At 36.4% G+C, this 27,838-nt stretch overlaps 2 protein-coding genes and 1 long non-coding RNA gene across 5 annotated transcripts in view; 2 read left to right on the top strand and 1 right to left on the bottom strand.

Annotated features, from left to right (window-relative positions):
* Position 1: 1 nt before the first annotated feature.
* LOC123880608 (6-phosphogluconate dehydrogenase, decarboxylating) lies at positions 2–8,611 on the top strand. 2 transcript variants are annotated; one of them, XM_045928806.1, is made up of 12 exons: positions 2–114; positions 1,185–1,296; positions 1,406–1,520; positions 1,636–1,787; positions 2,120–2,212; positions 3,935–4,085; positions 4,515–4,625; positions 5,048–5,191; positions 5,690–5,844; positions 6,166–6,255; positions 6,855–7,055; positions 7,744–8,611. In XM_045928806.1, exons 1-12 carry the CDS (start codon positions 107–109, stop codon positions 7,861–7,863), a joined length of 1,452 nt encoding a protein of 483 aa, XP_045784762.1. In that variant the 5' UTR covers positions 2–106; the 3' UTR covers positions 7,864–8,611. The 2 variants fall into 2 exon arrangements, with proteins under 2 accessions (XP_045784762.1, XP_045784763.1); XM_045928807.1 differs by having other exon boundaries at positions 1,636–1,791; positions 2,124–2,212.
* A 530-nt stretch (positions 8,612–9,141) lies between these two features.
* Positions 9,142–10,250, top strand: LOC123880612. Its single transcript, XR_006799299.1, has 2 exons — positions 9,142–9,874; positions 10,013–10,250. It is a non-coding gene; the product is annotated as an uncharacterized LOC123880612 (long non-coding RNA).
* A 3,582-nt stretch (positions 10,251–13,832) lies between these two features.
* LOC123880605 overlaps positions 13,833–27,838 on the bottom strand; it is an 83,351-nt gene continuing 69,345 nt past the window's right edge. Inside the window, exons 19-24 of one of the 2 annotated variants that reach the window (XM_045928802.1) lie at positions 17,241–17,392; positions 16,556–16,699; positions 15,438–15,570; positions 15,233–15,303; positions 14,352–14,432; positions 13,833–14,256 (exon numbers count right to left, since the gene is read on the bottom strand). In XM_045928802.1, the coding sequence (XP_045784758.1) occupies positions 14,387–14,432; positions 15,233–15,303; positions 15,438–15,570; positions 16,556–16,699; positions 17,241–17,392 (546 nt within the window). In that variant the 3' untranslated portion in view covers positions 13,833–14,256; positions 14,352–14,386. The remainder of the gene's footprint in view (positions 14,257–14,351; positions 14,433–15,232; positions 15,304–15,437; positions 15,571–16,555; positions 16,700–17,240; positions 17,393–27,838) is intronic. The other variant, XM_045928803.1, reaches the window with a different exon arrangement.

The following is a 27,838-nucleotide window of genomic DNA, read 5'->3' as shown; positions in this document are numbered from 1 at the left end:
CTGCACCACTCAGCTTTTTCTGATTTTATATTTTTTAACTAAGTACTGGCACAGGTTGGACTAAAGGATAAAAATCCCGCCGGCTTTTATATTTTTTCTCACTAAAATGGCAGAGTAAGTTACTATAATATAATTTAGTTTTAAATCGCGCCTAACCCCTAGTCTGTTTTATGAATGCATGAGCTGTTTAATACCTGCACTGAGTTTTAATAACGTAAAGTTTAAGACTTTATTACAAATATTTTATTTCTATATTTTACACTCTTATATTGCTAATTTTTACAAAAGTTTAATACCCAACAATACTTTTCTAATGAACTGATCCTTACTTTTGTATTTAAATTGGGTTGAATTTTGACTTTTACTCAACCTTTTAAGTGTAGAAAGTAGATATTTTCGTGAAACTCTAAAAACTGATAAAAATATCTATATAATGCCATCATGCAGGTCTTAATTGAATGGCTACTTAACCACAAGGTTACTTGAAGGTTAACTTGCAAACTTTGTCCTAAGTGTTTCACAGGAAATGATTTATTAATTAGAATTTAGAACTAATTATTGAATATATGATAATTACTTAGTTTAATTACATATAAACAGTAGGTACTTAAATAAAAAAGAGAAATATATATTATATTTAAACTGAAAAAACTTACCACTAAAAATTAATATCTACCTACTTAGTAAAGTAATAATTTTTTATTTAAAACAACCAGCCATCCCTGCTTCACCCAGGTGCAATTTACTGAGGAAGATTTTCCAAAAATTTTCTTTTATTCAAACCTTGTCCTGACATTCACAAACTCAACAACAAATATCGGCCCAATAGAATATTTTTTATTCAAATTCATTTAATTCAGTCCTTTTAAATCACCAAATTCATGTACCACTGGTTCGTAATGAAAAAAACCTATCAAGAAGAACCAGCAAGAAACTTGGAGGTTGCTCTATTCAAACAGGAAATTCAAGGCAGGTTATTGTGAGACGGGGCATGTGTTTTAGATGGCAGTCTGCACAGCACATATGTATTGTATTATCTATATTCTTAGTACCTATCTATAATATGAGGAAATTAATTCCTATTCTATTTTGGACGCTATAATAGATGCTCTTTCTAGGTCTGCTCAAATTTTATGAATAATTTTAAATCATTATTGTTAACCAAAAATGCTTATTTTTTTTAGATCCAAAGCGGATATTGCATTGATTGGCTTGGCTGTGATGGGTCAAAATTTGATCCTTAATATGGACTCAAAAGGATTTGTTGTATGTGCGTTTAATAGAACAGTGGAAAAGGTAAATTTTTAAAACTTGAGCTGTAAAATTAATTCATTAATTAATTGGCAGTGTACTATATACTTAACTCTAACTTAACTCTAACTAAAACTTACTCAAATACTTATAGGTAGACCAATTCCTTGCAAATGAAGCAAAAGGGACTAAAGTTATTGGAGCAAAATCATTGGAAGATATGATATCAAAGCTTAAGAAACCAAGAAAAATTATGTTACTTGTAAAAGGTAAGATTTTTAAATTATAAAGTGACTAGGACACATTGTCCTTGTTTAAACTTGTGAATTCACGCGGACGAAGCCGCAGGCATCAATTAGTTCAGTATTTTAACTCTGTTTGCAGCTGGTTCAGCAGTTGATGAATTTGTGAAAAAGTTGGTGCCACTGTTAGAAAAAGGAGACATAATTATTGATGGCGGCAACTCACAGTACACAGATACTCAACGTTGGTGCAAAGAGCTGGCACCAACTGGAATACTTTATATGGGCATGGGTGTAAGTATATTATTACACCTAGTCTATAAGTACAACAGTTTTACACCACCAAATTTTTTTAGAGGTGCTGTTTCTTACTAGACAATCTTTAAAAGGCCTAGGTTTGATTTTTTATCTTTATAACCACTGCACTATAAAGCTCTTATAAGATTTGCTCGCACGTAGTAAATTAGAAACCAGTTCTTATTCTCGAAATCCTATTGAAAGTAAATTGTTACTTTATGCCTCAATGGTTTAGCGGACAAGTTGCAAACTAAAATGTGAAATGTCATGGGTTAAAATCCCACCTGTTGCATTACTAAATAGTAAGTATCAAAAATAATTTTCTGCAGGTAAGTGGTGGGGAGGATGGAGCTCGACATGGTCCTTCACTGATGCCTGGAGGACATGCAGCGGCGTGGCCATATGTCAAACCTATTTTCCAGGTATTTGAATAAAAGCAAAAAATTCATTGTTTGCTTCTATTCAAGCTAAATAATTCAGAAAAAGTAACACTACAGGTGCATGCAAACCAGTTTTTAAATAGGGCACTATGTCAATGCACACTAATATCTATTTACACACAAGTGCAAAGCTTCTGATTCGATTCGAAGTACATATATAATATGTTGTTCATTTATCTAAGATGGAACACATGCGCTTCTTACTAAACACTTAACGGAACGCTACACGCTCGACCGAAACTGCCGGCGTTCGTGGGTAATCTATTTGCTATTTTGGGAAAAGTATTTTTGAAAAAAAAAACTACTAAAGTCTGCAATGTAAAGTTATTACAACTAATGAATAAATAAACTAACTATGTCTATAGTTAAAATGTTTTACAATTTTCATACTCCAAATCTTATCTGGACCGATGACCTGATGAAGGCAGCGGTGATGGATGAGAAAGGTGGAGGAGGAGGAAAGGCTATGAAGAAAGCCTTGTGTCACTTAAATTTAAATAACTAAATTTAATAGAATATGAAGCCAGACCCTTTCTTTCATCACAATTAACCCATCGCAGGGTCGCTACTGATCACGGATCTCCTCTCAGAATGAGAAAGGCCATAGTCCACAGTTCTCAGTAGATACGGTGTGTCATACTGTAGGTTTTAGAGTAATGGTTACCTAATGTGTTGCTGTTGGTAGGGCTGGTTGTGGTGGTTAGGTAAGATGGTCGGTTTGGGGCCGGTGTAGGGGCGGAGGAGCCGGTTTAGGTAGGTTAGGCGTACCTAGTCGTGCAGTATGTGAGAGTTACCATAGTTGTAGTTGAGGGTAGTTCAATGTCATTTGATAGTTCAAGAATATTGTTAGTGCGCCCACGAAGGCTCGGTTAATCTAAAGGTTTAGATCATGTTTCAATCTTAATAATCATTAAGAAATTGCCTACATATTTATATGCTATTTTGATTAACGATATCTACTATATAGACTGCCCGACTTGATTGACCTCGCGAGGTTAAGACGAGGTCAGCCCATACGGCCTAGCGTGCGATTGATTCAACGATTGATTGCATTATTCATGCCGGTGTTACTTTACGCGGTATAGTTTATGAACAAAATAAATGGCGGTGATAGTTAGGGTTTAAGACGTATGCCTCCTCCTCCTCCTCCTCCTCCTCCTCTAACTTTTTGGAGTTATGTAGGTTTTAAGCAATCAAATATCATTTTTTTTTAACATCAAAACATCCTGCGGAAACCTGCATACCTGAGACTTCTCCATAATTTTCACCTAAACGCTTCTCATTTTGAGAGAAGATCAGTGCTCAGTAGGTGTCTGCAATGTGTTAATGATGATGATAATGAACAAAATAATTGCACTGTTTATACCATGTTTATAACTTTATACATGCCACATTTCTGAAAATATAGCATTGTCTGTTATTTATAAAAGGATCATAATAATATGACTTACGTTAACACATTCAGAGACGTAAATTATGCAGTACTTACTCCTTTTGTATTCTTATTACGTATTACATGGTGGCATGCAGGTTTCCTCACGATGTTTGCCTTCAACGTTAAAGCAGTGACGCAAATGACTCTGAAATGCTAGTAGTCGAACCTCCGTATTGAAGGCTTCAACAGGTTATCACCCCTTTTCACGTCCACACTTAAAATTTAAGAATTGTCTAAACTTTTGGTTCCAAAATGAAAAACCGTTCCAGGCTATAAGTGCTAAAGCTAGTGGGGAGCCGTGCTGCGATTGGGTGGGCGAAGATGGGGCTGGGCATTTCGTCAAGATGGTACACAATGGTATTGAGTACGGCGACATGCAGCTCATATGCGAGGCTTACCATATAATGAAGGACATACTCGGTAAGAACACTAAACTTACTCAGCTAACTTAAAGCTCCAGGGCACATATTTGCAGAGTATGCCCGGAGTTTGTCAAGACTCTGATGCACATAATCTGCTTTATGTATATGTAGTATCCACCTGGGGAAATACATCGTTCACCCTGTGACAGCTACTCAGATTCCAGTCATCGGTTAAACTGTTGGGTCGTGAAAAGGTAACAGACATACACACTTAAGCATTTATAATATTAGTATGGATTTGCTACAGAGGTAGTTTGCGTCCCGGAAATCGACATAGGCAACAGTTTATCCCGGAAAAGCAGAGTTCCCACGGGATTTTTAAAAAACCTAAATCCACGCGGACGAAGTCGCGGGCATCATCTAGTTGATTATATTATTATCTCCACCCGAGACGTAAACCCAAGTTTTTAAAAGTATGTGTTTTCAGGCATGAAGCAGGATGAAATGGCTAAGGTGTTTGATGATTGGAACAAAGGGATCCTAGATTCCTTCCTAATTGAGATCACGCGTGATATTTTGAATTTCAAGGACAAGGATGGTAAGTTTTTTTACCCTTTTAGGTGGTTTTTTAAACATTTATATAATGCGTAAATATTGTGAATGGACTCGCCATATTTTCTCTAAATGTCAACTGTCATCTCAAAAGTACGGGTTACCCTGGGTTTAGCGTACTACTCCGATGTCGTGGTAAAATACGACCATAACGACTCAGCAATATGGGTTCCGGAATGACTGCTCTGTCTAGATGGCTTCATAGAACCTCTTGTAGGTAATAACATGCTATCCTTACTCTGTGGTTTGGGTATGTGTTTAATAAAACTGCCATAATACTTCCGAATTATCCCCCTTCCATCTTAGATTGCATCATCACTTACCACCAGGTGAGGTTGCAGTTTTACTTTACAAAAGCTTTTTTACTTTAAATTTATAAGTAAGTTATCATTTGTATTGTTACCATAGGTGAATACCTCCTACCCAAGATTCGGGATACTGCCGGTCAGAAGGGCACTGGAAAGTGGACTGGTATTAGTGCTTTGGAGTACGGAGTCCCCGTTACTCTTATTGGAGAAGCTGTCTTTGCTCGCTGCTTGTCCGCGTTGAAAGGTAACAAACTCTTGTAACGAAATCTAGATATTGGTACTGATTCTGATCAACTCATCCTTCTTTATCTTACCCATGTTATAAGAATAACACAGACAAATTCAATTTAAATTAAAACTTATGCCTCGTGACTTTTGGTGCCACTCTTAAGCATAGTGTTTTTTGTAGAGTAGCACTAAAATTTACAATCCTTAATTTCTTCTTCTTTTAATTTAACCAGTTTTGAAGGTTATATACTTTAAGGATTTCATATCTCCAGAGTAAAAAAAATTCTAATAGGATCACTTTGTTGTCTGTCTGTCTTTCCACCTGTCTGCCTGTCCGTTTGTCGTGTCTATCAAGACAAGGGAGTATACCTATAGAATACTTCCCGTTGACCTAGAATCATGAAATTTGACAGGTAGCAATGTTTTATGGCACATGTAAAGGGAAAGAAAATAAGTAATTTGTGGTTACATCACAAAAAAGTGTTATTTTCTTGTATTGTGTCTTTTTGTATAGAGGAACGATTGGTCGCCAACAAGGTCTTGCCAGGATCCTCGATGAACTTCGCTGGTGACAAAATGGAGTTCCTCGAACACTTGCGTAAAGCACTCTTTGCTAGCAAGCTCATCTCTTATGCTCAAGGGTTTATGTTGCTGAGGGAAGCCGCTAAGGTAATGAAACAATTTTATTTCATCATCATCATTCCATTACTGGCCTATTACTGAAACATGGGTCTCCTCTCAGGATGAGAAGGATTTTGCCCACAGTCCACGCTGGCCGGGCTGTATCTGTAATGGTAAGAGAGTTGAAATTTTCATTGAATGTATTTTATTGCCCCTAATAACAACAAATAATAAAAATTTCGAAATGGCCGCCATTAAAATAAAAAATAATTAAAAAGTGTTATTTCTTGTACGATGGTACTATATAGTACGTGTGCGAGTCCGACCCACACTTGACCGGTATTTAAATGTGACTATATGTTAATACAGGTTAACAATTGGACATTGAACTACGGGAGCATCGCGCTAATGTGGCGAGGAGGATGCATCATCCGAAGTGCTTTCCTCGGCAATATCAAGGTGATTCATTACTTGGTACTATATCAGACACATTCACGCAATTACCAACGACAACTGTACAAAGTTTAAACTCAACTGAATGAAAGATACGCGGACGCATATGTAACGAACAGATGGACAGAGAGATAATACGAATTATTATATTATCCTCTTAACTTCCGTAGTCCCGATTGATTGCGAGATATGAGTAAAAAATCAAAAAGGTACACTTCACTTCATTTTCTGCCTTTCACTTTCCTATCCATCAGACCTTTCATTAATGCCCCCCCCCCCCCACCCTCGAAATAAATAATCATTTTATTAGAATCTGCCGATAGGAACTTATCGATAAAAGGTTGTCACAGTTCACAGTTAGGGAACTTGTAACCAAATATGAATGGGAAAGGGCTTTACCAGTGCATTCTAAAACTGTTTTTTTAATGCCTAATAGTTTTTGATTTATCATGCAAAATGTCGGAAAAAAATACCCGCGTACGGAATCCTCGGTGCGCGAGTCCGACTCACACTTAGGCTTTACTTTTGATTATATTATATTTAATTTATTTCGGCCGAAAATCCTCCTTTTCTGAGATCTTTAGTGGAAAAATGTTTGGTTCCAGGACGCGTTCACGAAGAACCCTGGAATGGTTAACCTCCTTCTGGACCCATACTTCTTCGCGCGCATGAAGGAGTGCCAAATGTCGCTGCGGCGAGTGGTGGCCCAGGCTGCGTTGCTCGGAGTGCCTTCGCCGGCCTTCGGGGCAGCGCTAGCCTTCTACGACGGGTATAGGGCTGATGTGCTGCCGGCCAACTTGTTGCAGGTAATTTTTTTTTGCTGACAGGCTTCGGTCATGACTGATTACCACCCTACCGGCAAAGCTGTGCCGCCAAGTGATTTAGCGTTCCGGTACGTTGCCGTGTGAAACCAAAGGGGTATGGGTTTAATAAAAACTGCCATGCTCCTTCCAGGTTAGCCCGCTTCCATCTTAGACTTCATCATCACTTACCACCACGTGCGGTGGCAGTCAACGGCTACTAATAACTTGTATCTGAATAAAAAATGTAAGCGGTAATAGTCATAGTCCACAACTTGTAACAAAACGTCGCGTCTTCGTCTACATTAGCAGGCATCAAATATTACCACATTTGACACTAGGTAGGTATTTTTGATTTCACGTCGCCCCCTAGCCTATTTGACAGATGTCAATTCAGAGTCAAAACCAAGTTTCCTCACTGTAGTACACTTTGGCCTAGTGGATAAGATGTTGGGCTTCTATCCGGGAGGTCTGGGGTTCCATCTCGGGCGCGCACTAACTTTATGAAGATATCTGCGTTTTGAGCAGTTAAATATCACTTGCTTCAACAATGAAGGAAAATATCGTGAGGACAGACGCTCGGCTCAAAAGTCCATCTTTAAGTAAGAATATTATAACACCAGGTGGGTTACTTTAGACTTATTTTCTAGGATTCTTTACAACTGAATTAACATCAAAAACTTTGTATCTGCAGGCCCAAAGAGACTACTTCGGTGCACACACTTACGAGCTGATGTCAAAGCCAGGTGAATTCGTTCACACCAACTGGACAGGCCACGGTGGCAACGTTTCCGCTTCCACGTACAACAAGTAGAAGTTTTACTCCAGAAAATGCGTAATTTATGTTTTACACTGGAATTCGTAGTCAAGATAGGGGCTTCTTTAGGGGACCATTCAGATGGCATGTGTCTAATTCAACCTATATGCAATGTTTAAAGGTTGCAAATGTCGCCTGAGTGATCCCCTTAAGAAAACAAAAAAACGATATCAAAATCGGTTCATTCGTTTAGGAGCTACGATGTCAGACAGATACACAAACATATAGATACTCACGTGTCTTTATTATAATACATTCACATTTTTGTTTATTCTAAATTAGACATATTTTATTTGCGCAAAAAAGGATCCAACCTCTGAATTGAAAGTTAGTACCTACATATATTTTAATACTCTTGTAAGTTTGAATATCAAGTCACGTGATATCTAAAACTAACTCTGTGTAGATTGCTATCCTTTTTGCATGAATATGTATATCGAATTATACTTACTATGTTATTTTATATTATGTTTATAAATGTTTAAAAACCTAAAATTTCATTCCATAAATAATGAATTCTATGTGATATGTCATAGGATCTCTAAAATATATTTAAATTATTATTAATTTATTGCAAGATATACTTGGGTGTATGGATTTAGAATAAATTAATAAATAAGTTCACAAATACTTAGTTTATAAGATTTTTTTTACTTAGCCTGTTTCGAAATGGGTCCAATTTAATACTGTTTTCAATGTTATGCTTCTATAAGTGAGTGAGAATAAAACTGGGTGCTTTTGGATATTATGATTCTTTTATTTCATGCCTTTAAATCACAACTTTTATGGGAAACATCCTGACATCCATGACATTCTGTATGTAAAATACAGGATATCATCGTATCCTACAATAAGGACACTGTTACACAAGTGTAAATTAAAAATTTATAACACCCCCGACGATCCAAAGTATCTGAGTTTTCCAAAACATCATTTTCAATTAATAAATAATTATGTATTTAGGCAACGTCCATCTTGACAGCTTGACATTTGTCAATTGACAATATTATGAACCTAACGGTTATGTAACCTTCTTTTCTACAAGAAAACTAGAAAAGAGCTGATAACTCTTAAACGGCTGCACCAATTTTTTTGGATTATAGCTAAGAACACTCTCGATCAAGCCACCTTTCAAACAAAAAAAACTAAATTAAGATCGGTTCATTCGTTTAGGCGCTACGATGCCACAGACAGATACACAGATACACAGATACACACGTCAAACTTATAACACCCCTCTTTTTGGGTCGGGGGTTAAAAAGGCCTACTTTTCAGGAGGAGAATTTTTATGTTTTATTTTAACACTAATGAACATGTATGCAATATTATAGTAATAACTAATAACAATATCATTAAAGGGTTTTAGGCTTATTATAAAGGGGTTTATTAAGCTTTTCTTAGGACCTTGGGACACTTAAAATTTTCCCTTAGGACTTTATTCCATGAAAGCGATATTCCTGATGCTACAGGGTATCTGACCACCAAGACTGATGGGATTTAGAAACTGTCGGTTATAAATTGGAATTGGAGATAGGTACCTACCGACTAAAGACTTTATCGTTGAACTCAAGGACCCAATTCCTGACCCCTGATGCTGTACGGAATTGCATTCCTAAATCGTGGTGATCCCACGGGTTTTTTTAAGAATCATCCGTTTGAATGTTTTTACGAAATTTGGTACGGGTAAATCGGGTACGACGGGTACGACAACCCTACGTCATACCCGTCACTATAATATAGGTACCTCATTGTTGACAAACTGACAAATCTTGCACAAGTACAAAATTCAATAATTTTTGGAGCAATAAAATAATGTAAAATTTTATCAAGATATATTAATAGATACCTACCTACATGTAAATGGTGGCTTAAACTAGAAACCCTACAAAGAATAATGTGGGCATGTTGGGCATGTGGCATTTCTGTTTAGTTGGGAAGAGCACCTGATAAGGGGTCTCCATTGGGACAGGACACGTTTGATGGGTATTTCATCTTATAGCAACAAAAGGTTTGTACTTTTAAACAATAATTAGACTCAATAAATATGCTCGCCTGACTTCATACACGTGTAGAAACAAAAAATGTAGTTTTGCGAGTCAGTTTTTTTAATATATTTATTTTTATTCATAGCTTTGTTCAATTGCAGATTATTGGATTAAACAGAAATTAAATCATGATATATGGAGTAATATTGACCACTCTCATTATAATCTTATGGGCGCCTTGTCTGAAAAGAGGTTTGTTGACCGAACACGGTGTGGTGTATGCGAAGGATCGAAAAAATAGAATATTTCGTATCTCACCGACAGGTTATTGTTGTAGATCTAGTAAAAGAACTTCAAACCTGTAAATATGTAGTTAGTTTAATAAATACATATTTTTGACATCGCATTGAAAACATTTCCGTGTCAAAATAGGTACATGGTTAACATATTTACTTGCCTATAATCACTCTCCGACACTCCACACAAATGTACTGATTACTACTACCGTAACACTGGCCTGTCCGTGTGGGTAACGATCATACTATAATAGATTCATGATAACGATAGGGTTGAGACGTAGACAAAGTAATGCTGTCTACGCGCGAAGCTGTTAGCTGAGGGATTTCAGTCTAACAAAGCCAATTAAGCCGAATAAGGACAACGTAAGCAACATCAGTGTTCGCCTTACAAGAAGGTGAAGGCGGTTCCAGTAGCCGAGCCATTAGTTAGGTGGGCTTCTTCACTTATGTCGTCATCATAAATTAAAATATGGTTTAACAGGAAGTATCGTCATCGTAGTCGTCCGATAAACGTCCACTGTTGGCCTAGGTCTCCTATAGGGAATTCTAAACGCGGTCTTGCGACGCCTCGTTCCAACGGCTTCCTGCGACTATATGTTAATTTAGAGAAGGATAGGTTAATAGGAATAAAAATTCTTTTTAAATAAGTAGGTACCTACCTCAGCACTAGGTATGTTTTCTGAATTAAAACCAACAAATGATTCTAAGTTGTATTTATTTCATCTGAAGTTTGTTTTGAATAATATTTCTAAGACACTTAGACATGAAGATTTTGCTTTAAACGATTCTTTTATTATGTAGTATTTATTTGTTATATTAACATTGAAGGTATTGATTAAATGAATATGATATTTTCATACATTTAGCTACCATTTTTATTAATTTACATACTTACTAAATTATAATTAAACATCTTTTTCAGCGATATTAATAGATAGTAGGCATAGGTATAAAATTTGTACATTAGGAGGACAAGAAGCTGGTCATCAGCTTGTATAATATGTGTAAAATAGAATTCCAAGAAATAGATTTTATCTAGGTACTAAATAATATTACAATGGACCTATTGGACATAAATAGTAAATTTTATTTTACATTTAACAGATATATTCTACATTTACAAGAATAATTATTATTGTAATAGCAATCAACTTTATAACTCATAGGCTACTTCAATAGCACTATAATACATACTAAAATAGGCATAAGTACACAGACATAAGAAAGTGACAAGGGTTCAGTTGTTGATATTGCTTAAGTAGGTAGATATAATGTGTACAAAATGAGTTCTCACGCGCCATTTTAAACTTTTCGTCAACTGACATCATGGGAGCCAGTAATTATTGATTTGGGGGAGGGGCAAGGGGGGTTTATCCGAATCCTTTCATGAGAAAAAAACTTTTTAAGTCACTTGATGGGGTTATTGCAACTTTTCGATTTGACAGAAAGATATTTTTTTTTTGTTTAAATAGAAAAAGGGAAAGGAGAATAAGCTGACCTCATAGCTGACCCCAACAAAATTTTATGTTAGCACTTTTTACATGTAGAAAAATACAGTGAGATGAAAGCCCTAACCATACTAATATTATTAAATAATGCTAGTGTCTGTATGTCGTTTATCGTAAGTTTGGTACTATTAACAGATAGATTGCATCCCGGAAAGGGGCATAGGCTTTTTATCCCAGAAAATCAAAGAGTTCCCACAGGATTTTTCAAGACCTGTATCCGTGCAGATGAAGTTACGTCACAACTAACACAAAACAAATTTTTTGATATATTTACAAAAAAAAAGAAGATAAATTCCAAAAATAGATTTAAAGTTTGCGATCGCGTTAGTTCACGTCATGATATCGCGAGGCTAAGTGGGCTGTGAATGCTCAGTAATCAGTATACAGGAAAAGAGTAGAAGAGGATACTGAATTTAAAGGAAAGGTGATGAACTTTGGACAGCAACCTAGACACCTTCGGTTTTTCTTCAAATAGTAACATAATAAAAAAAAAGTAATTTTTAGGGTTCCGTACCTCAAAAGGAAAAACGGAACCCTTATAGGATCCCATGTTGTATGTCTATCTGTCTGTCTGTCCGTCCATCCGTCCGTCGTGTCTGTCAAAAAAAATCTATAGGGTACTTCCCGTTGACTTAGAATCATGTTTGGTAGGTAGGCAGGTCTTATAGCACAAGTAAAAGAATAAATCCGAAAACCGTGAATTTGTGGTTACATCATTAAAAAAAAATTAATTGTGTTTAAATTTTCAAAGTAAGAAAACTAAACCAAGTGGGGTATCACATGAAAAGGAAAGCCCTTTCATATGATACCCCACCTGTACAGTGTACATTCTAAGACAGATTTTTATGCATAATAGTTTTTGATTTATCGTGCAAAATGCCAAAAAAAAAATACCCGAGTACGGAACCCCCGGTGCGCAAGTCCGACTCGCACTTGGCCGGTTTTTTCTATATATTCTTTCTTGACAGGAGGGTGCAACCCTCCAACCACTTGCACCCTGCTGCCGACGCCCATGACTGTCATGTCAAAATTACGAGGCTTATTTTCTTCTAAGAACACAATCAGCAAACTAAATTGACAGGTCTAATCCAGTGCTAACATTTTCCTCGAGCTTTCCTCTTCTTAAAAATTTTCATTTTCTGCATGGAACATTATGAAAGGCATATTATGTAAAACATGTAGTTGTAATTTTAAACTAAGATTCATTTCAAGATAAAATTGATTGTCAATGATAAATACATACTTACCAGAAGTAGGTATGATCTAAGTACCTATTTATAATTTCGTCAGACATTCAAATAATTTCTAAAAGATATTTTTTACACAAGTATATCTATTGACAAAACACTTATTAGGAATTACTAAAACAAACCATCGAAACAATCTAATGAACCTAGTATCTACTTTATAAAGCTGAAACAATATCACTTTATTTCAATATTCAATACTTTAGCACCTAATGTTACTACAGATATCTATTTTATTTATCAAGATTACTGTAACAGAAATATATTTAAAGCTGGTACAGTATATACAAGTAAGGAATAAGGATGAGTACTTAAGTTGATAATATTTTTGTGTATTGATCTATTAATATGCGTAAACCATCACAAGAATTTTTATACTTAGCTACCCCCTGTCGTTCCAATTAATATCACAACTTAGTCTTCTTTTAAAAGTTCCTGACCTATTTAGCAAAGAAATTACGAGCACCATTTATAGGTCCAGTCCCATCGTACTTTCTTAGTCTGTTTTCTAAATCTCTGATACCACCGCCTTTGTCATTGAACATTGCTGGAAGGATGGCGGTCATCGTCAATAGGTTCTGGTGTCTCTGAGGTCGGACCAGAGCTAGAGCTGTCATATCTATAACTACAACAAGGATCTGTATCTTCTTGGGTGGCACTCAATCTTCTATACTCGATCTCCTTGTGACTTGAGCTGCATTCAAGACTTTCTTCTCTGAAAAGTACACGAGGTGCTTTAGGCATATCCTTCGAGCTATCACTAGAAGGGCTTTCTTCTGTGACTATTTTCTGTAACTCGACTATATCATGACTAGAACGTGAAATATATTTTTGACGGGTCCGGGTCAAAGGCTTATCCTGCTTGTCGCTTGATTGACCTTTTTGAGCAGTTCCAGTTTTTTTCTTCATTTTGATATGTGATATTGGTTTAATGTCTTCTAGAAACGGGTCAGGACTATCGATTCGATGAAACTGCTTATCTTTTTTCACGGAATCTTGTTTTTTGTCCTTTTGATCCTTCAGTAAGTTATCTGCTTTTTGATTAATTCCAGAGGTTTCAGTTTTTCCACCAGGACTAGGACTGTCCTTTTCACAACTATGTCCAAAACTTTCATCTCTAAAGCTAGTGCCAGGACTGTGACTTAGGCTGGTACTTTTATCTCTAAAACTCAGATCGGTGCTTTCGTCTTTAAAACTAGTTGCAGGGCTTTCTATATAGCTTGAACTGGCGCTTCGGCTTTCATCTTTGGGCAAATTTGTAGATTCATCTTTGCGGCTTCGTACTGGGCTCTCGGTACGGCTAGTGCTAGGTTCGGATTGTCTTTCTTCACTTGTATCTCTTTTGTAATAACTGGAAAAAGAAATATTATAAGTAAAATTTATATAATTTTATACCTACAAGGAAGAAGTCGACTTGGGCATGCTTGATGCTATAAATATTCTTACTCCGCCAACTTCCTGAAGCGCCAGCGCTTTGTGCGTCATCCATCCCTTTTGTAATGCCATCCGCCCGAGCCAAAGAATGAACTAAAAAGTTAAACAAGTAAATAGGTATTAACTACAATAACTAAATAAGCAGAAATTTTATAGATTCAGATTTTAATTTTCATAGAGAAAAATATATTTAGGGGTTTAAACAGCTCAAATTGAATTTTTACGGCGGTTACAGCTAACCTCAGTACAGTAATAATAATAATTGTTTTTTTATTGTCAGGCATAAAGAACACATATATACATAAAAAGTTACAATAAAATAAAATAAACGTTACACTAATAATAATACTAAAACTTAAGACTAATTGAAATATTTAAAAACTCATTTCAGATATCACAAGTCACACAGGTATTATTTTCTGTTCTTATCCTAGTATACAGACAGCTAATAATTCAAAATAGAGCTGGGCATCCCTTCACAAACGACCTTAAGTATTGTTAGGGCTCCGAAGTGTTTACCAAATAGATTCCATACGAGCTCTAGCAATACAATAGAAGTCGGGCACCCTCGTTTCGGCAAACATAGTAGAAAACACTGCAATTGCTCGGCAAGCCAGTCCACAGCTGGCACGTACAAAATTATTGGCAGTAGGCATTAAATAAGATCATTTTAACTTCTTTGCTGCATTTGCCGAATCTACGCGCCAGAGTATTGGAACGGATCGAGAGTGCCCTCCTTCCTCTCTCAATGTGACTGTCACCTTTTAGATACTCTGTCAGGATGTGTTCTATGTATTTGAATTTCTGCAAAACCCGAACAGTTTTACCATTTAAAATAACTTCTGGGATTCTTTCCAGACCTCTACCTGACTAGTAATAGTAGATAATATTACCTGGTTGCACTTGATTTTTTGTCACTCTTTTCTGAGCTCGGTCCAGGCTTTGGACTGCTTCCTCTATCAGTCTAAGAAAAATACCAGAAAAAATATTAATATAAAGGTTGCTATTTTAAATTTAATTATTTCAACATGTGATAGTGAACTATGTAATACTAAACTTTATTTAGTGTTCGGTGGTTTCAGTAAATACATTTCTTACCCTTTCTTGTTGGCTAGTAGACGGTGCATCTTCCATTTGTATAGGAGACTGGCTGCCTACGTGATCCATTTTAGTAAGTGTCGGAGTTGCTTTAACAGAGTAGGAAAATGCGAGACTACGTTTTAAAGACCCCCTGAAAAAAAAGAAGCCTTTTTACCTATTTCAAATAATTAGTGTGTCTATCAATCATTAATTTTTTTTACTGAATTCCAAAAAGGAGATGGTTTTCAATTCAGCCTGTATCTTTTTTTATGAATGTACACCGATTTTTTGAGGTTTCTAGAATCGGAAACCAATTTGGTAATTATTTTTGTAATGAACAGTAGAAGTTTCTGGTGGTCCCACGTAAAATTCTGGATCTGACTCCTCAATCTTGATGCTGCAGGGTTACTGCCTGCCTAAGTCATCAAGATTCAGGCAAGCATTTGCAATTACAAGCATTTGCTTGTAGTGAATTAATATTGTAAGCACCAAGCAACGAAGGAACAAATATAACCGAAAAGAAACAAGAAAATTTTATCACACTAATATTATAAAGGCGAAAGTTTGTATGTGTGTGTGTGTGTGTGTGTGTTTGTGTGTGTGTGTGTGTATGTTTGTTACTCCTTCACGCAAAAACTACTGGACGGATTTGGCTGAAATTCGGAATGGAGATAGATAATATCCTGAATTAGCACATAGGCTACTTTTTATCCCGGAAAACCAGAGTTCCCACGGGATTTCGAAAAACCTAAATCCACGCGGACGAAGTCGCGGGCGTCAGCTAGTGGAAAAATAAATAAGGGCCGTAAAAAATTGAAACCTAAAACAGTAGGATGTAGAAATGAACACAGTGAAATGAGAAACAAAAAATTTTGGAGACATGGGCAGAACATTTTAAGAAACATTGAAATATTTCCAACCAGCAAGAACATTCTAATGTAGAACATAATAATATGAACGATGATGTGAGACTCAGACCAACACTAGAAGAAGCTGAGCAACTGACACTGTGGGCTCTTCTACTAGAGAGCGAAGGTCTAAAGCGCCGGGCAATCGCATCGCTTATGTGTTTCTGAGATTTATTTATCTTTCAGTATAAAGTATGTTTGAAGTAGGTATATATAAGTCATACGCACCTAGTAGGACTGGGTGGTGGATAGCTGGAACCACGGTGGTCAGGCGATAAGTATTGTTGCGCCTGCGACGCCTCGAGACGGTTGTGTTGCAGCAGCTCCTGGTGGGATTGGTATAACATCTGCGATGCGGATGATTGCGTTGGGCTGTAAATTTTCAATTTATTATAGTTTACGAAATTTTTAAATCGGAAAAGAATTGGAAAGTTAAAAAGCCGGTCAAGTGCAAGTCAGACTCGCACACAGAGTTCCATACCAGCGTACTATCATATGGATAGGTACATTTTGTTTCTTAGAAAAAAAATTCTGTTAAAAATAAAAACCGACTTCAATAACCACAATAGTGTTTGTGGTTCGCCGCAGCGCATGTTCATACGGCTAATTGTATCCGGCGTCTACTCTTAATATTTGTTTGTGACTCCACATTGGCACCTCGGCCTCATTGGCACCGACTCCCAAAAATGTTTTTATAACATTACCTCTTGTATACATAATAATATATTCGCTAATAAATTATTTTTCACTTTTTAGTGTGTGTGCGGTAGTTAAAACATACAGTCGAATTGAGAACCTTCTCCTTTTTTTGAAGTCGGTTACAAATAAGTGACATGTGGCAGTCCTGAGATGTTACTCTATGAAAGTACCTAGGAAATTTCGGTTAATTTTAAAGTAGGTTCTAAGTAAGTACCTTGAATTAGATTTTGGCGTACAAGGCTCGACAGTTAGGTCAGGTAAGCTGTATATGAGCGTCGCCACGTTGTTCTGCGACTGCACCCGTAATAGATTTTGTTGTTGGGAACCATCCATGCTCCGCGAAAACGCCGACTCGGACTCTTGGAGCTACGAACAAAACTTCTGCTGTTTATCCGATATGTAAAACAAATGTTTTTTATCCAATACAAGTCAGCCCTTAACTGCGATGTCACTTGGTGGCAAGTGATGCTGAAGTCTAAGATGGAACTTGGAAGTAGGCTAGTTGTGAAGTATCATTATACCCATACCCCTGATCGGTTTCTACTTTCTATGTGGCGTCGGTCGTCCCGAAACGCTAAATCGCCTGGCGGCTTGGCTTTGCCGGTAGGACGATAACTATCCACGAAATTATGAAAAATAAATAAGTAAGTAGATAAAAATGCAGAGATGTGTTTGATGTGTTTGATATTTTTGCGTAAGTACACAGAAAGTTATCGATAAATTAATATAGGTACTGGCAATCACCATGCTGGCAATACGCGCTATGATGTTATTTTGTGCAATAAATAACTTAATTCTCAATGAGCACATTAGCCAATTATCGGGATCTAAAGTGTTGAAAATCGATATTCATTAGGCAGGTAGAGTACAGCTAATGAATAAATGACTAAAATGTAATAATTTAATAGGTACGTTATGACAGCGAACTTTCAGAGTTACAGAAAGCTATAGCTAATATTTAACTAAGACCGGCTGATGCCCACGACTGCGCGTGGGTTTAGATTTTCAAAAATCCCGTCGAATCTTTTTTCCCGGAAAATCGAAGAGTTCCGATTTTCCGGGAAAAAAGAAACCCGTGTCAAACTTCAGGTTTTCATTTAAATATATGCATGTAAATTTGATCAAATCTGTTGCTTCATTGCGGCGGGATTGAAGCACAGACCAACAAATCAATCAACAATCAGCAATCACACTTTTGCATTTATAATATGGGTGTGATTATGAACAGTCGTCCCATCTGAGAGCTCCCGCGTTGTGCTGAGATAGTCATACCTATTCATCATAGATTTTTTTATGGCCGTTACTTTAAGTTTTGCTTTTAGAAAGCAAACGGCTTGAGAGATAAATCACTCTAAATGTTAAAAGAATGGTAGAACAAAAAAATAAAGAAATGAAATAAATTAAATACTGAGAAATACGTCTTAAAACAAAATTTCTTTGAGCCTATCCATAAACAAACAATAAATTAGCTTAAGTTTTTAAAATTGCGTTAGGGTCGGTCATAAATTTGATAAAGTCGTCAATTTTAACTTAGAAATCTTTGTAAGTGTAATAAACAATGCCATATATTGCAACCAGATTGCGCGAAAGTAAAAAAACACCATGGGAACATGAGAAATAATTGTGAAGCCAAAATCGGACCATTCAGGAACACCGAGGTGTGTCAAAAGGCGGAACTTTGAAACACCATTTCTTCTGTCCACCAATAAAAATTCAGGGGTGCGCAGGAGACAATCAAAAGACGAATCAGATGCTCTCGTGTTTTTTTCTGTTACAGGAAGAGGGAGAAAGTCGAAAGGTAGAGAAGGGAGACGATATTAGCAAAAGGACAGTCGTCGAGAAGGATTCATTCGGGCCCTCAGCCTTCGAGACTCATCACTCTATTCCAGATTATTTCGACATTAATTTCGATATTTCAAAATTAAAGTTTTGAGAAAAGAAAAATTGTAAAATTGAAACAATAATTTTAGTATTGTTAAAATTAGTAACTAGTAAAATTTGATAGTGTAAAATCTTAATTAATCAGTGTGTGTTTTGAGCCGACAGAAGCTGATATTGGGTGACGTATTATATTTTGTGTTATTTTGACTAGATTATTTTGAAATCAGCTCCACAACCCTAGTTAATTAAATTAATTGATTGATTTAATTAGAAATGAATCCAGATAATGTATTACACACTTTGTATTTTATATGACGTAAATCGGGGATCCACAACTTGGTTTTAGCAGAGGTGGGTTCTAGAAATTTTGTTTGTAATGATTTACATAATCCTTAAATTATGAATACGAGGCTATAAAAATCGTATCTATACTCTAGACCGCACAATGAGTTAACTCCACGTTTGAACATAAAATTAAACTTCTTAAACCAAAGTGTTTAATTGAGACGAAATAACTAACTGCGGAGCTGGGATCTGAATATATCTAGATTGATTGTATAAAACTGTGTAATGTGTGTCCTTAAAATTTACTTTATTATAGAAATAAGAATTGTAGATAATATCTCTATTAAATATGTGGGCATGTGTGTATTTTTAGATCTCTATTAAATATGTGGGCATGTGTGTATTTTTAGATAAAAATGATAATATCTAGAGCCGAAAGGGTTTTTTGTTCTGAATATTTGCTTTTCCCTTTCAATAATTAGTATGGCTTAGGAAGCAAGTATTCGGCCGGGAATTAATTAATGTAATAAAGTTACTTAATTTCCAGTCTAAATAATAAATTCAGTTTCTCTTCTTTTTTTCTAAATACTCAACTGTATGAGTAAATAAACAATTATTTACCAGAAATAAATGCACTTGGGTATAACTATCATCTTTTATTTGCTATATTTAGATACATTTTCCTAGACATTTAATAATGGAGATTCAATTTGTTTGGAGGCTAGACTATCGTATTGTAATATTAACAAAGCCAAAGATACAAAGAAACCATGTATCGAACTAACTTGAGCTCCAATATTAAGATTTTCTCATATGACCTATTTACCAATCACAATTTCCTATTATTAAGTAAAAATTAGGTTAGGTTTTTTTTTCAGCAGTGCACCTATTTATAATACTAGCTCTTATTCAGCATTAAATAGGGATTAGAATTGAATTAGCAGTCTAATGCAGTCTGATGGAATGACTCTTGTCGTTACAATTATTGATTTGGTAGAAAAAAATCACTCAATAGCTAAAATAAGGTGGTGTACTAATAAACTACTAGCTACCGCGGTATCAACATAGTCTTCATCAACATGGACAGCTTTCACCGGCTCACTACTGAGCGCGGACTTCATAGAGAACTCTCAGACTTGTAGTTTTCCTCACGATGTTATTCTCTGCACTAAACAAGTGATGTTTTAAATTAATTGTAATGTATACAACTACGAAAGATTTAGGAATAGTTGCCAAAGTTTCGAACCCTGACCTTCTAGTAGATAGAGAAATGACTTAACCACGGTGCCATCGCGGTTAATAATCATTTCAAGAAATGTACGAGAGGCAGCGAGCATCGATGGCTGCGAGCGGACAAAAAAAAAAGGGCAGGTATAAACCTTTTTTTTTGTGTGTCATTGTTACGCCGAGGTTTTGGGAGATCGAGCGACGACACTGTATTCTGGTAAAACCTAGGGACATTCGAAAGCATAATTCGGGAGAACTATTAATTTGATATCCATGACTTATAAAGTCGGATTTAATTAAAAAAAAGGCACACGGTCGATTAGGTGGCTCCTGGCGGCAGAGTTCCGGCACACCAATACACGCCATGTCTTATAAGCAGCGACTTCCCGACCTCTAAATTGGCCAATTTAGACATAATATAACAAATGAATATATATACCAAAATATACCATGGTAAGGGGCGAGCCCAGAGCTCATTGAAAAGAACCTAGGTTTACGTACCTAGGCAATTGAAAACGCTTCGCAGCGCAAATAGGGAAGTTGACTGCAGCCCCATAACAATGCTAAAAGACCGGATACCGGTGCAGGGATCCCCCGTGCTAGAAGGAGCTCTGGTCAGAGAAGATGGCCAAATCGGCATATACATGTATCAACCGACCTTTCATTCAGGCCAGAACGTATAAATTAAACTTTTTCTTTCCTCCTCAGGTTTTTTCTCTTGAGAGAGTTGAATGAGTCAAATTAATAGCTCTATAAGATAAAGTTCTTCTTTTAAACCGCGAAAGTCTGGTAGTTTGATTGGGGACGTCTACATTGTCCACCCGACGTATTGTGCCTGCCATATACTTGGCATTACGTGTATTAACATATAACTCCAAATGCTAAAGGTGTCCCTGAGTTTAGCCGTTTTATTTATAATAATTTCCTCATTATAGCCAATCACCAAATATTAAACAGAGACGATTCACGTACCATCACAGAAATATGGTGCCGTGACCAGGATCTATGTACGTATTCGAAATAACGATATGACTAGATTTACATTAACATAAAAATAACACAACGTAGAAATTGTGATTGGGTATTTGAGGGAGAAAAATTTATAAACTTACATTACTATTTATAAATTATAAGTTTTAAGGACACACTGCATGTTGTTTTATATATATATGTTGTACATTTACATTTATTTATGTATAGGGGGAGCAGGAGCAGAAATAAGCTATGTGTCTTATAAATGTACAATTTACAGGTTTTCAGAGAGGATATTACAAAGACCGAGTTATTTATCCCGTGCTTATTTCTTAGACTTAACAAATTTTGCTTAAAGTCTGGGAATTCATATAATCAAAGCACTTCGCGCATGTGGTTGCAAATTATAGCAGTATTGCACTATTATTCTAATTACAACTTTGCATATTACTAAATTTTACACGGAAAGTAAAAAATTAAAAATATTTAAGATAGTACCAAAGTTGGTAAAAGAAATAGGGTCAAATTGAAAAAAAAAAAAAAAAGATGTCTTCAGGTAGGAAGGGACGTAGAGCAAAGCAAGTAGGTGCGGGGCAAAGCGATGTTAGTACCGTAGAATCGAGCGAGCAAACAACGACCTTAGGGAATGCTACATTAGAGTTGATTTTGAAAAAAATCACCGAGTTCGAAGCAAAATTACAACAGTTAAATTCAAATACCGGTTCAAATGAAATCGCGAGCGTTTCTTCACACGAGTCGAACGGGATTAATGAAAATGAAAAATCTGATAGGCAGGGGTCAAATCTTGAAACCGCGAGCACAAGTACATTATCTGAGACCCGGAATTTATATGTTGTACAGCCGTCAGTAACTAAACCAAATTTCGACGGAAAACCATTCACTAACCCCATCGTTTTTCTAAAACGATTAAAGAAATATATAAGGGCGGTAAATGGATTAGATCGCGAAATAGATATAGCGTTAGGTTGCATCTCGGGGCATGCTCGGAAGGTTATGGACTTGTATTCGAAGGGCTGGACTACGTTCGCTGACTTCGAGATTGATTTTAGACGAAATTATTGGACCGAACAAATTCAGGAATCTATAAGATATAAATTGATTAATGCGGTATATTCAAGCGATTCGGGAATGTCGATGTCCGAACATTTTGCTGAGCAAGCAGAATCAATGCAGTCATTAACTATTGCGTTTAGTGAGAGAGATTTGGTCAATTCTATTATGCGACATTATGCTATAGATATACAACGATTATGGTTTACTAGAACAGAGGAAGTTAACATCATGAACGGAGCGAAATTTCTTCGAAACATAGAGCAAAATATTGTTGAAAAACCCAGGCAATTTACGAGAGGTACTGTTAGTAATAATTACAGAGGTAGACGATACAATGAGTCACCATCGAGACGACCTATTGTAGCAACAATGTCAACAAGAAGTTGGAGAGCTAGGGGAAATTCGACGAGGGGACGCGGCTATCGTGGTCGATTAGGTTCTAGGGTTAACTTTAACAGGCCTACGGTATCCGAATCTAAACAAATTAGGCCGGCTATCACGTTCGTGAAAGAGGGCGAGAATCTTACTGTGTCTAAGAATGTGGGGGAGGGTTCATCAAAAAACTAGAATGCCCAACACAAACGAGGTCAAGTCAGTTAGTCTTGTGTGGCACGGGCGTCAGAAAGACCTCAGATCACGAAGGGACAGGTGTAGTCTATAGAATCTTAATTAATAGTGGATGGAAGCCAGGACAGAGTTTGGGGACCGGAGATAAGGGACTTAAACGGTTGTTAAGAGGCGGCGTTGATTATAACGAGTATAGTAGTCAATTTGAAATTAGGAGTATAGGAATCTTATTGGAAAACCAGTTTGAAAATGTAACAGAGTGTAATGAGTTAGGCGTGACTTGTGAAACTTGTATGAGGAGAGGTTTGAATGTGTACACAATGTATCATGAATTAGATGAACAAACCGATGTGAGTGTTGATTATTCTTTACCTAGGTTACCTGAAGTATGTGTTAGATTGTATGGAAGAAGTATGAGTGCACTCATAGATACGGGAAGTCAGATTAGTGGAATAACTAGGGAATTGTACGACTCTATTCTAAGAGAACATGGGACATTGCCAGAGATCGCTATTCCAGCAATTCAAATACAAGGCGCGTTTGGATCGCGAAGTGAAAGCACAAATCGGTTAGTGCTAATAGAGTTTCAGTTAGGTAGTACTTTAGTTGAAGCACCTGTACTAGTTATGCGACGTCTTCCTAGGTCATTGATACTAGGATACGATTGGTTAGAGCGGGTAAAAGGAATAGTGAACTGTAATGGTGAACACACTTTGACTATTGAACATATGGGCGTTAGGTCTTGTGTTAGGCTGAATTCGGACTGCAAAATCGAAAGGTTAGGGGGAGAGACAAACGCAGCCACGATTAATTTAATATTAAATCAAAACTCTAGGCCAGTGGAACAAAGTGTATTAGACATGAATTTAGATAATGAGAAATTTAAGGGATTTAAATTAGATGACGCGAACTTAAGTAATGAACAAAAGGAATTATTACTACCTGTGTTAAACAAACACTGTAAGGTATTTACGGAAGGTTTAGGTTTGACAAACAAGTACGTACACGTTATTGAGCTGTTAGACGAAACACCTTTTGTAAAACACAGTTATCCGGTACCTTTGGCATATAGAGAACAGGTAAAAACCGAATTAGAAGAGTTAGAAAAACTAGGCGTGATCAGACAGGAAGCGACTCCTTACTGTAGTCCTCTCACTTTCACTAAGAAGCGAGATGGGTCAATAAGACTCTTATTGGACGCACGAGAGTTGAATAAGAAAATGGTAGGTGACGCGGGCGCGCCTCCACTCACATCTGAGATTTTACAATCCTTTCATGGAGTAAATTATATCAGTTTAATTGATTTGAATAATGCCTATTTTCAAATACCTTTGCATAAAGATTCTAGGAAGTATACTGGGTTCTCGTTCATGGGGAAGACGTATACTTATAATGTTTTACCTCAAGGTTTAAAGACTTCTGTAGCAGGGTTCTCGAGAGCAATGGATTATATCCTAGTAGGAGTACGAGAGTTTTGCGTAAACTATTTAGACGACATAGTCATATTCACTACCGGGGACATAAGGTTACACTTAGAACATTTAGATCGAGTGTTAGATAAATTAGAAACCGCAGGTTTAACTGGAAGGTTAGAGAAGTGTCGGTTCTTATGTGTAGAGGTAAAGTTGTTAGGACACATAGTAAATACTAACGGGGTACGTATGGATCCTGAACGGGTTAAAGCCATATTAGACTTCCCTATACCTCGGACTATAAAACAATTACGAGGATTTCTGGGATTAATAAATTATTTCAGAAAATTTATTTCAAAATATAGCGAAGAGGTTAAACCACTGTGTGACCTATTAAAACAAAATACGAAATGGTCATGGACAGAGGAAATTAACGATTGTTTTGAAAGGGTCAAGAAATTGTTTATAGACACGATACTTCTTGTACACCCAGATCCTAAGGGAACTTATTATTTACAAACCGATAGCAGTAATTTGGGGGTTTCGGGTTATGTCTATAAATTGAATGAAGCTGGTGAAGAACAAATATTAGGGTTCTGTAGTAAAGCATTGACAGAGACAGAACGCAAATGGACAGTTACTGAACAAGAACTATGGGCCATCATTTTCAGTTTGTCAAAGTTTGAAACATATTTGAGAGGAGCGAATTTAGTCATTAGGACTGATCATAAAAGTCTGATTTTCTTGCAGACGTGCAAACTATTGAGTGCTAGGATGATACGTTGGGTACATTATATAGGGCGATTTAATTACACAGTCGAACATGTGAAAGGTAAACTAAACATTGTAGCAGACGTATTGTCTCGACACTTAAAGGGGACCACTGATGTATTAACTAACAAGGTCACGGGGCCTGAAATGAATCTATTTAAAACATCATTAGGACGATTAGTGCGGGAGCGATGGAGAGAGATAGGTAGTTATCAAAGTCGCGACAAGACTGTTAGTGAGATAATTAGACGCGTGCAAACAGCAGACACTTCTGAATCAAAGTACTACGTGCTTAAAGAAGGGATTCTTTATAGAAGAGACATAAAAGGGGATATCTTAAGGTTATATGTTCCCGAGAACATACTAAGGGATTTGATAGTTAGCATACATGAAGAAGTAGGTCATTTCGGGCGATACAAGGTTTATGCTCTGATGAAACGTCAATATTATTTCCCAAATATGTCTCGTATAATAGGTCGTGTTGTAAGAGCTTGCGAGGCATGTCAGAAGTCAAAACATGCTTTGGAAACGCACACGGGGCCGATAAAAACTGTAATAGCGAAGGAAATAGGAGAGAGAGTTTTTTGCGATATTTTTGGACCTTTACCGGCAGGACGATTTGGTTTTAAATACATATTCGTAATGCAAGATGCTTATAGTAAGTTAATCAGACTATACCCACTACGCCAGGCTAGTGGGAAGGCTACTTTAACTTGTGTAAAAAAGTTTCATAAGCAGGTCACAATTAAGACATTATGTTCAGACAGAGGCGCGAACTTTACTTCAAAAGTTTTCGAGTTAGGTATTCGCCAACTAGGTATCGAATTAACGCACACATCTGTTAGAAATCCGCGGCCAAATTCGACAGAGAGGGTTAATAAAGAGTTAGGTAGATTATTCAGGACGTATTGCGACAAATCACATCGATCATGGGTAGATCTATTATCGGATATAGAAGATTGTTACAATCAGGTAATACATACTACAACTGGATATTCGCCAAACGAGATTATATATGGAAAACGTACTCTGCTATCGACTGATTTCAACACTGACTCATCGGTGAGGGCAGACTTACAAGGTGAACCGTTAGAACAGATTCGACAACAGGCACGACAAAACATAGATAAGGCGGCCGAAAGTAGGCAATTACATTATAACAAAAATCATAAGTTAATACAATTCGAAATTGGAGATTTAGTGAAACTTAAGACTTTTACGAAGTCAGATGCGGATAAAAAGTTGACAAAAAAATTCATGCGCTTATATGAAGGACCGTACATAATAGGGGCAGTTCCATATAATAATGTATATACATTAATAGACGTTCATACTGATAAAGTTAAGGGTAACTACAATGCCATTCATTTGTTTAGGTACTATGTAGATAACTAGAAAGATAGGTAAAACCAGAGTATTGAAAGGAACAGAAAACAGGTAGTTTGGGGTACACTAAACAAAGAGATACCTGAGTTAAGTAGTTATGGTCATGCCCGAGGGGATAATAGATAGGCGTGGGAGGTTTAATACTAACGTTCTAATACAGATAAGGAGAAAAATAGATTTTGAAACAACTAGCACAGCTGCAGGGACAAAAGGGGGATTACTACGTGTATTAAAAATCTATTTTGGGGGAGTGTGAGATAGTCATACCTATTCATCATAGATTTTTTTATGGCCGTTACTTTAAGTTTTGCTTTTAGAAAGCAAACGGCTTGAGAGATAAATCACTCTAAATGTTAAAAGAATGGTAGAACAAAAAAATAAAGAAATGAAATAAATTAAATACTGAGAAATACGTCTTAAAACAAAATTTCTTTGAGCCTATCCATAAACAAACAATAAATTAGCTTAAGTTTTTAAAATTGCGTTAGGGTCGGTCATAAATTTGATAAAGTCGTCAATTTTAACTTAGAAATCTTTGTAAGTGTAATAAACAATGCCATATATTGCAACCAGATTGCGCGAAAGTAAAAAAACACCATGGGAACATGAGAAATAATTGTGAAGCCAAAATCGGACCATTCAGGAACACCGAGGTGTGTCAAAAGGCGGAACTTTGAAACACCATTTCTTCTGTCCACCAATAAAAATTCAGGGGTGCGCAGGAGACAATCAAAAGACGAATCAGATGCTCTCGTGTTTTTTTCTGTTACAGGAAGAGGGAGAAAGTCGAAAGGTAGAGAAGGGAGACGATATTAGCAAAAGGACAGTCGTCGAGAAGGATTCATTCGGGCCCTCAGCCTTCGAGACTCATCACTCTATTCCAGATTATTTCGACATTAATTTCGATATTTCAAAATTAAAGTTTTGAGAAAAGAAAAATTGTAAAATTGAAACAATAATTTTAGTATTGTTAAAATTAGTAACTAGTAAAATTTGATAGTGTAAAATCTTAATTAATCAGTGTGTGTTTTGAGCCGACAGAAGCTGATATTGGGTGACGTATTATATTTTGTGTTATTTTGACTAGATTATTTTGAAATCAGCTCCACAACCCTAGTTAATTAAATTAATTGATTGATTTAATTAGAAATGAATCCAGATAATGTATTACACACTTTGTATTTTATATGACGTAAATCGGGGATCCACAACTTGGTTTTAGCAGAGGTGGGTTCTA

Source organism: Maniola jurtina, chromosome Z (assembly GCF_905333055.1).
Source record: "Maniola jurtina chromosome Z, ilManJurt1.1, whole genome shotgun sequence".
NCBI classification, from domain to species: Eukaryota; Metazoa; Arthropoda; class Insecta; order Lepidoptera; family Nymphalidae; genus Maniola; species Maniola jurtina.
This window is presented reverse-complemented; position numbering and strand designations above follow the sequence as displayed.

What these genes read in the sequence shown, in the direction of transcription:
- LOC123880608 (XM_045928806.1), top strand. An exon ending in TTAATAGAACAGTGGAAAAG is followed by an intron (nt 1,297 to 1,405) that starts GTAAATTTTTAA and finishes AAATACTTATAG; the next exon opens with GTAGACCAATTCCTTGCAAA. An exon ending in CTGCTTGTCCGCGTTGAAAG is followed by an intron (nt 5,192 to 5,689) that starts GTAACAAACTCT and finishes CTTTTTGTATAG; the next exon opens with AGGAACGATTGGTCGCCAAC.